This window comes from Camelina sativa, chromosome 7, assembly GCF_000633955.1.
Source record: "Camelina sativa cultivar DH55 chromosome 7, Cs, whole genome shotgun sequence".
Taxonomy (NCBI): Eukaryota; Viridiplantae; Streptophyta; class Magnoliopsida; order Brassicales; family Brassicaceae; genus Camelina; species Camelina sativa.
Window position 1 is genome coordinate 2,075,955 of NC_025691.1, and position 8,985 is coordinate 2,084,939.

The window sequence follows — 8,985 nt, forward strand, 5'->3', positions numbered from 1 at the left end:
AAAAATGAAAGTATTATTGGTTGTATAATACGTATATTTTTGGTTTACATAATTTTATTTTTTTGAACGATGTTAAAAATTGTCAATCGGATAAAATTATTCAAGAAAAATAAACTTCGTTATTATAATATTTTGGTCGATCGAATGGGCGGTTCGATATTCTTCATTAGTAACCTTTTCCATTCTTTGAAAATACTGTTGAATGATGTAATACAACTGTTAACAATAATAAATGTAACTACTATAGTTCTTACTAAAACATTACATATTATATGACACTATTTATCATTATGTCATCCAAATATAAACTAATATATCAATGATTAAGATTGGAAAAATATGACATCCAAAATTATTTTTTGGCAACGCTACGTATGACAATTTTTGGATGTAGCTTAAGGAAAAGATTAACATTTCCCTCCAAGCTTTTAATACGTTATGGTAAAATATGACATCCAAAATTATTTTTTGGCAACGCTACAACTCATTATAATCGTGTTACCATAACGTATTAAAAGCTTAAGGAAAAGATTAACATTTCCCTCCAAATTTTAATATAAATGCTGAAGGATAAATGGGTTTATAGATGCTTACCCTTTTTTTTTCATTGAGATGCTTTACCTTTCTTAACGTAATAGCGTACGTTGTATATATAAATACATATTTTTGGTACTCGAAGTTTTGTGTGAAACCTTGAACTAATCTCTAAAGTAATTAAAACTTTAATTCATTTTGTATATTAGAATCTATACTCTTTTAGAGTCATGTAAGAATCACTTATCTTTTTACTATTTCGTTTATTCATCTATAAATTATGACTTATGAACAAACAAACAAAAGAAAAATGATAATTATCATTCTCGCGTTTTTATATATAAACTTGCGCAGCGCCAGAGTCGATCACAAATACATCAAAGAATTATTAATACACGCACGCGTGAGTACAACGTGTTACACCAATTTTGAGTAGAGCTATTACATGATCGTAGATCAAAACTCAAACCTACTTTCTCTTGGCAAAATCAGTCTACCAAGTTAAACTCATCACTACACTCTTTTTTTTTTGGCAAATTAAGTCAGTCTACCAAATTAAATCAAAGGGCTCCAAAGAAAAAAACCAAACATGTGTATATGTACAAGTTATGCGTATGTTCCTACCTATATGATGAATTGACGATCGTCGTCTCAACCATGTATATATGCCTCGTCAACCATGTTGCCTTGTTATGTCCCATATGGAAGAAATAATCAGATCATCAAAACCCATATAGGACTCACGATTTATAGAAGCCTTACATATTAGGGTAAGGTGTGACCGAGCTATTTATTGTTGTTGAAGATCAAACCATCGACTTGAGAATATGTTGTCGTCTTCATCAAGATCGATCAAACCATCTAAATCAAAGTAAGTATTGGCGTTCGAACTTGATCCCCATTCTTCCTTCACTACGTTGCTCCCTATTATTCTGTTGACCAGCTCCGTCGTATGTTGTTGGTCGGATTCTTGAGGCAGGGGCGGTGGTGGTTGGAAATTTGGTTTGCTTATCTTTTTCTTAGAACGGGTTTTGGTAATCTCCGGTTTGCCGGTCAGACTTTGGACGAGTGTACGGAAGTTCTTGACATCGGTGTTGATGATCTCTGGTGCAAATATATGGATGATACGGATCTTAGGCTTGATCTTGGTTATTATTTGGGAATTCTTGTTCATGGGAACCAAAGTTTTTGAATAATCTCCGTAAAAGCTTTGATGGGGAAGATGGTCGAGATCGTACTCAGGCTTCATTGAATTTCTCACCATTTAATCGAAAAAGGAAAGAAGATTTAGTTTTTTGTTGTTGTTTTTGGATTGAGGTTTCTTGCTTTGTTTCAAGAAATAATATGCGTATGTTGTGGATTATATGTCTCTATATATAGACAAAATAAAATAAAATAATAAAGTATGTAATTAAATACAATATTATTGTTGGTTGGTCAAAAATATTAGTAAAAAAGCATTTGTTCAAGGACAAACTGAATACGAAAATAATAAGAAATATAGGACGAAATAGCTTTGTACCTGCCCTCCATTACACACATAACAAACAACTTGATTTAAATAAACTGTAAATTTCCAAGAGAATGATCTGTTTCTTTTACGCTATCGGAATGAAATGTTTTTTTTTCTTTCTAATTTTCCAACTGATATATATAAAATCATTTAGCTATATATATAAAAAAAAAGTAAAAAAAATACATACGAGCAGCTGGCATGAGCAATGTTTTATTTAATGACTATGTGGGGTTGACTTTAGCTCGTCGACTTAACCTTTGGATGCGAATTTGACTTTGTGTTTATTTACAAATTTGTTAAATTGTCGGCATATTTAATCTTTACATGGCTTCTGAAAATTGGGTTTCTTCTAGTTTTATACATAGAAGATGTTAAATAAATAAAAACATTCTTCTTGGTTAAGGTAAATATGTAATTGTTTCTTGTCTACACTAAAACATCGTTTATTTACCTTAAAAAAAAAACATCGTTTATTATTAATTATATATAACAGTCTTTGGTTGATATTAGAAGTTTACATAGAGATTAGATACAAATCATACAATACAACCAAGAAAAAAAAAGAATTAAATTCTATGTGACCTACTAGTAAACTTAACAGACACGACAGAAACTCGTCGCACGTGATATGTGATACAACAGCGCACGTGGAAGGCTTTTTTGTCTGTTTTAATTACTGATTAGATTTAATTATCCGAAACAGTGGCCACTAATCATACGGAGAGGTCAAACAGTTTGGTTATCCAAACTATAGTAAAAGAATTATTATACCTACATCAATTCGAGTTTTTTTAGTTTGTTTGTTCACTACTTGAATGTTGCATCAACCGATTTAAAGGTCAAATGTAACTATTTTAATTCCTAAAAATAGAACATAGATTGACATTCTCGTGTTTCGATTATTATATAAAAAGTTTAAACGGTTGTGACATTTGTAAGCGTGTTAGCTGTAAAGATACTTATTTTGTAAAAACAAAAGTCATATTGTTTCAGCCATTAAATTAAAGTTGATACGCGGGATTGTTGACTTATATCTTCTTATACCAGAGAAACAAATCTCGCTATAGTCCTATAGTACAATAGGAAAAGCAAAAACGAAAGAAGGGAATTCGCCCTAATTCTTTCTCAAACACGATAATCGAAACACCGCTATCATCATATTCCTCCGACGCCGGTAGAGTTCCGGCTCGCCGACGTCGGGATCTCTCGATCTTTCCGCTTCTTTACTGCTTAGTCTATTCTCTTAGTTTCATATTTTAAGCTTTTTTCTTCTTTTGTTGTTCCCTTTTGTTTCCCAACCAAATTTCGCCACCCATCCTAAAGCTAGACGAAGGCCTGTTTGTGTGATTCTATAGAAGGATCTGGAGTCCGGCAAACCCCATCCTCATCTTTTCTCGCCCAACCTTACGTCGACAGTACCAAAGTCTCTGTACTTCTCTTTTCCCCAATCCGGATTGGGTTTCGCCATTGAAGCCTCCTCTGCCTCAACGGTACATGTATCGTTATGTGGCGAGAAATCTTTCAATGTTGCGAACCGTCTCTGTTTATGGACTCCCGTCCCTAAGATCTGTCACACTGTGAGCTCGACAGACCCATGTCAACTCCCCTGGCCATCCCCAAAGTCTATTGGATCTTTGTGGATGAGCTCAGGACTTGAAATTGGTTTGCTATCATCCCAATTGGTCTCGCCAAACCTCTGAAACCCCAGGTCTATTCTATCTATCCTTATGTTATCTAGTAAACAATTCTCTTGTTTGTTGGTTGAACTCGGTGTCCGAAGACTGCATCTGAGAATCCACTTACCTAAGATGTTTGGTAGTAATAAAGTGTATGGTCGATACCTGGTACTTGCTCATGTGTTGAATTTGTTTGTTAACTGGAAGAACCAAATCCCTTGTACCCCTATGCTAACTAACGTTTCTAGTTCTCAACATCATCCCACCAACCGCACCAGTTTGGTGCTAACATCCACCCAACAGACCAAACCTCATTCACTTTTATCATTGTCAAACCGCTTGCATACTTTGTGTGGACTTCTTGATCTCTTTGGCAAAGGGCGCCATATGAGAGAGAACCCACCTGTATTGCTTCGTTTTGACATATCCTTATGGCTTGTTCTGGTCTTTACCTCCCTTGTTTGTGCTTCTTGTGAAGTTCTGCTGCTCTATGGTCCAGTGCCTTGTACCTCAATGTTGACATCCGACAATCTTCAGCAAACCACTCTCAGCACCATCACCATCATCCGGGCTTCAGCCTACCGAATCCCTGCCATTGCATTGCTCCTGCTAATGCTCCTTGCTCCGGTGAGACCCTTGGCTTTGATTCCTCTACAAACTTCACAATGCCTTAAGACTGTGACCACCTTGTCTTCTGTCGAATCCTTCGATGTTGACCAATCTATCAACCGTGACCTTACATGGCTCAAACTGCTTCTTAGCGTTTGCTTCATAGCTCTCTCGGAATTGTGCTTGATTTTATCTGTTTCTTTGTTTATGGCTTTTGGGAAAGTCTTTGTTTGTAACCTTTTAAACCTTTGGGATTTGTTTCGGTCCTGTAATGTTTCTATTTGAGTAAATGTAAGTTTGGGTTTGTCCAAAAAAAAAAAAAAAAAGTCCTATAATACAATAGTACATATAATGAATCACATACACTACAACGTACAACCGTTGATCCAAATTCTTTGGATGCATTTGAGTCTCACTCGAATCCTTAACTTTCAGTACGAATCCTTTTCGCTGTGTAAGTTGGTGTGATTGTTGTGGCTACCTAATTATTAAGATGAAGATCAAATCATAATATCATTTGATCATAAGCCTAAATTAAAAGATCAGAAAATTGCTTATAATTTACTTATGTTATTCATTTCGTAATTCGTACAATTAGATGTTCTCCACTGATACAAGGATTTTATTGACAGTTCCCAAATTTGTTTTTTCTGCTCTTGTTTAATCTGAAATTAGTCATAACCTCGGCGGTTAAATAATATTCCATTCGAGAAATGAAAACGTTGAACAATCATTACAGTGTAACGTTTCATCAATTTATTATTGCATCCAAGTAGATGATGATTCATCTAAGATCAAAACAAAAAGATGTACGATTTGACTAAAAGCATCAAACATTAAAAATAAAAAAAAGAAGCAACAACTCTTGTTTCTGTGATATAAATCAAGAATCGATTTTAAAAAGCCGAATCTGTAACTGTTAGTAAAATAAACAAAGAGCTGAGAATTAAAAAAAAAAAAAAAAACACAATTCGTTTTATTTTTGATGTCTGAAACCTTTTTGCAAAAGTAGGTTCTGTTCTTACAATGGCGTCGTCGTCGTCGTGGTGGAGTTGCTTCTCTCATCACCACCTTGGAGTTGGAGAATCTCTTCTCTTCTCATACCAATCCCAAGACCTGAAACAGTCCGAGCCAGATTCCTCTCCATCTCCCCTACTCCCAATCTCATCTGCTCATGACGACGAGCCAGTCTCCTCAACGCGTTTCTAATCCCAAGCCAATCGTCTTCCACATCATCACCATCAGCTGTAATCGTAGCCAGATCCGACAACCTGATCCTCTCTGAACCAACCTTGGTAGCCGTAGGAAGCTCGAACCGGCAAAGCGGGCACGAGTTATGATCCGAGAGCCAAGGAACGATGCAGCCAGAGTGATAAATATGACTACAAGGCAACCTCCGAGCAGATTCACCGACGACGAAATCATCCTTGCAGACGGCGCAGAGTAAACCGGAATCAGGATCGGGATCTGAACCGTCGGTGGAACAGAGCATAGAAGACGAGATCTGAATCGTAGGAATCGAATCGATATCTGAAGATCTCAGCAACGAAGAGGTAGAAGAAGATGAGGATGAGGAGGATGATGATCCGGAGTTATCGGAAGCGAGGTGACGGAGGAGACGGTGAAGGTAAGGACTATCGAGGAGGAAATTGTCATCGGAGTTAACAGTTGGATCGACGAAACACCAATCTTCTTCGTTCTCTTCGTCGTCGTCATCGTTATCTCCGTCGTCATCTCCTTCTTCTTCGAAATCGCCGATGGTGACGTCAAAGAGATTAGAAGAAGAATCGTGATCCATACGTTCGAGGAAATCGAGACCGCACTGGGGACATAAGAGAGGAGATGAATCGGAATCGGAGTCGGAGGAAGAGAGGAGGGAAAGACTCATGTCGCATTCGTGACACCAGTATGTTCGTCGTTCAGGCTCGCCGTGGACGGTGGTGGAAGACGACATTGAGAAGTGGGTGGTTGCGATTGCGAGAGAGAAAGAGGAAGGGAAAAAGGAGAAAACAAATGAAAGTGGTTGTGGTTGAGTAGTACTAGTGATAATGGGTTTCTGATTGGTTTCAATTTCTATTCCTACAAAGGCCTTTTGTTTTTTCTTAATTATTGTTTTGGACTTTTTTTTTAGATTATTAAATTTATAAAGAATGGGCCTACCAGTACCATTTACTTGGCTTTATTCGCAAGGTTTGGTAGTGGGTCTATGTTTCTTACAGCAAGATTTTTGGGGTTCATATATTGGGATTTTATACACTATTTAAATTTTTTTATGAATTAATTGTGTACCTTTTAAAAAATAAGAATATTTGATCTTTTAATTAAAATTATCTTTTTTAATGGTAGGATCTAAATTTAGGTCATTTATTTTTGAAAATATAGTTTTTTTTAAATTTAAAATTTTTAAATAGAATAGAAATAGTTTAAATATTTAAACATATAAGGATTAATAGGAAACTTTTGATTGTTTATGATGAACAATTTCAAAAAATTAGTAACCAACCTCAAGGTAATAACATGACAAGAAGGTACAAAAAAAAAAACAGAGGAATTCAGTACATGATCTTCTTTTTGGTCTTGCTTACTTCTTCCTCCTCATCTTGGTCGTCTTCTTCTTCCTCATCCTCATCATCTTCTTCATCCTCATCTTCGTCTTCATCAATATCATCTTCATCATCATTGTCTATTTCAAACTCCTCTCCCTCAATAGCCTCACCAGTGAACCATGAGACAATATGAGGTATAATCTTCTCCCGGATCGTAGAACTGCAGTAAGCAAGGAATACTTTAATCAGATATTAAGAAATGTATAACTTCACAATAAAAGATGCTAGCTCACGCTTTTATGCAGTAGGTAAAAAGATAAACGGAAAAGTATTAGACTGAAAGAGTTTTTATTCAAGAATACGAACCCAATGTCATAGTCTTGTTCCATCAGATTCTGAAGTTCCTCAGCCTGCACCAAGAACATTAAGCTTTAGAAGAAATTTTGATCAAACATATTCAAAACAAGGCTTTTTTTGGAACCAAATGATATCATAAACTGTCCTCATCAATGTCTTCGTCATCATCAGGAACTTGGTGAGGATTGAAGAAGTTGAAGAAGCTTTCACAATCTTCAGTCTTGGTAATTGGCTTAGCATTCTTCGCACCTTTCTTAGGCTTCTTCTTAAGAATCTTCTGAGTTAAGCATTTTCCAGGATACCAATCAATTTCTGTCCTGAGAGAGAGAACAAAGAAACAGAACCCAAGTTGGAGCATAGGTCAGCACAAGATTACGCTGTTCCTTGGAAGCATCTCAANTCAAACTCCTCTCCCTCAATAGCCTCACCAGTGAACCATGAGACAACATGAGGTATAATCTTCTCCCGGATCGTAGAACTGCAGTAAGCAAGGAATACTTTAATCAGATATTAAGAAATGTATAACTTCACAATAAAAGATGCTAGCTCACGCTTTTATGCAGTAGGTAAAAAGATAAACGGAAAAGTATTAGACTGAAAGAGTTTTTATTCAAGAATACGAACCCAATGTCATAGTCTTGTTCCATCAGATTCTGAAGTTCCTCAGCCTGCACCAAGAACATTAAGCTTTAGAAGAAATTTTGATCAAACATATTCAAAACAAGGCTTTTTTTGGAACCAAATGATATCATAAACTGTCCTCATCAATGTCTTCGTCATCATCAGGAACTTGGTGAGGATTGAAGAAGTTGAAGAAGCTTTCACAATCTTCAGTCTTGGTAATTGGCTTAGCATTCTTCGCACCTTTCTTAGGCTTCTTCTTAAGAATCTTCTGAGTTAAGCATTTTCCAGGATACCAATCAATTTCTGTCCTGAGAGAGAGAACAAAGAAACAGAACCCAAGTTGGAGCATAGGTCAGCACAAGATTACGCTGTTCCTTGGAAGCATCTCAAAACAAAACATGCTATGGAGCAATACAAGAAAGTATCAACCAGAAACAAAGGCAAAGAGTATACCTTCTGCAGTTTTGTCGTCTCCTTGGTCTATCTTAGTATCCTCTGGAGCCCCTTCAACGTCAGTAGCTCCATTCACAATATCATAACGTTGCACATTCCAGGTGTCAAAGCAAAATTCAAGAGAAAATCAAAAGTAAACATAGCCAAAGCAGATAAAGAAACTTATCATCTCAACAAAATGGTTTCTAATTTAGATAAAGTAACCACATTTTAAAGATAAACGTTTGATCTTGTCATAAAGGCTGAAAAAGGGACAAACATTGTTTTGTTCTCAATGTATACTCACTCAAAGGTCACACATTTGTACTTCCACATCCATACACAATACTGTCAAAAGGTTTGGTTTATTTTATCTTTATAAGAGTTGCTCCTTCAAGCAGAAAAAAAACAAAAACAAAAAAGAATCACAGAAAACTAGACATAATTGAGTGAATCAATAATTATCGGTATTATAGCAAATAAAAATTGAAAGATTATTGTTGATCAATAGTAAGATGTCAAGAGATAAGGTTACAGAAAACTCAAACAATGGTGGTACTCGATAAAAACCTGATGTTATTATCTCGGTTGGACAAGAATTTTCCCAAGATATTGATTGCAAGGACTCGTAAGCCACCGTTTTCTTCAATGCTCATTATCGTTTGAACGCATTCATATAGGATAGCGTTGC

General features: G+C 36.0%; 2 protein-coding genes across 2 annotated transcripts; both read right to left on the reverse strand.

The window, feature by feature from the left end:
* LOC104699904 (VQ motif-containing protein 18) lies at positions 899–1,857 on the reverse strand. Its single transcript, XM_010415302.1, has one exon. The coding sequence runs from the start codon at positions 1,796–1,798 to the stop codon at positions 1,325–1,327; it is 474 nt and encodes a 157-aa protein (XP_010413604.1). The 5' UTR covers positions 1,799–1,857; the 3' UTR covers positions 899–1,324.
* Positions 5,021–6,547, reverse strand: LOC104699905 (E3 ubiquitin-protein ligase RDUF1). Its single transcript, XM_010415303.2, has one exon. The coding sequence runs from the start codon at positions 6,287–6,289 to the stop codon at positions 5,357–5,359; it is 933 nt and encodes a 310-aa protein (XP_010413605.1). The 5' UTR covers positions 6,290–6,547; the 3' UTR covers positions 5,021–5,356.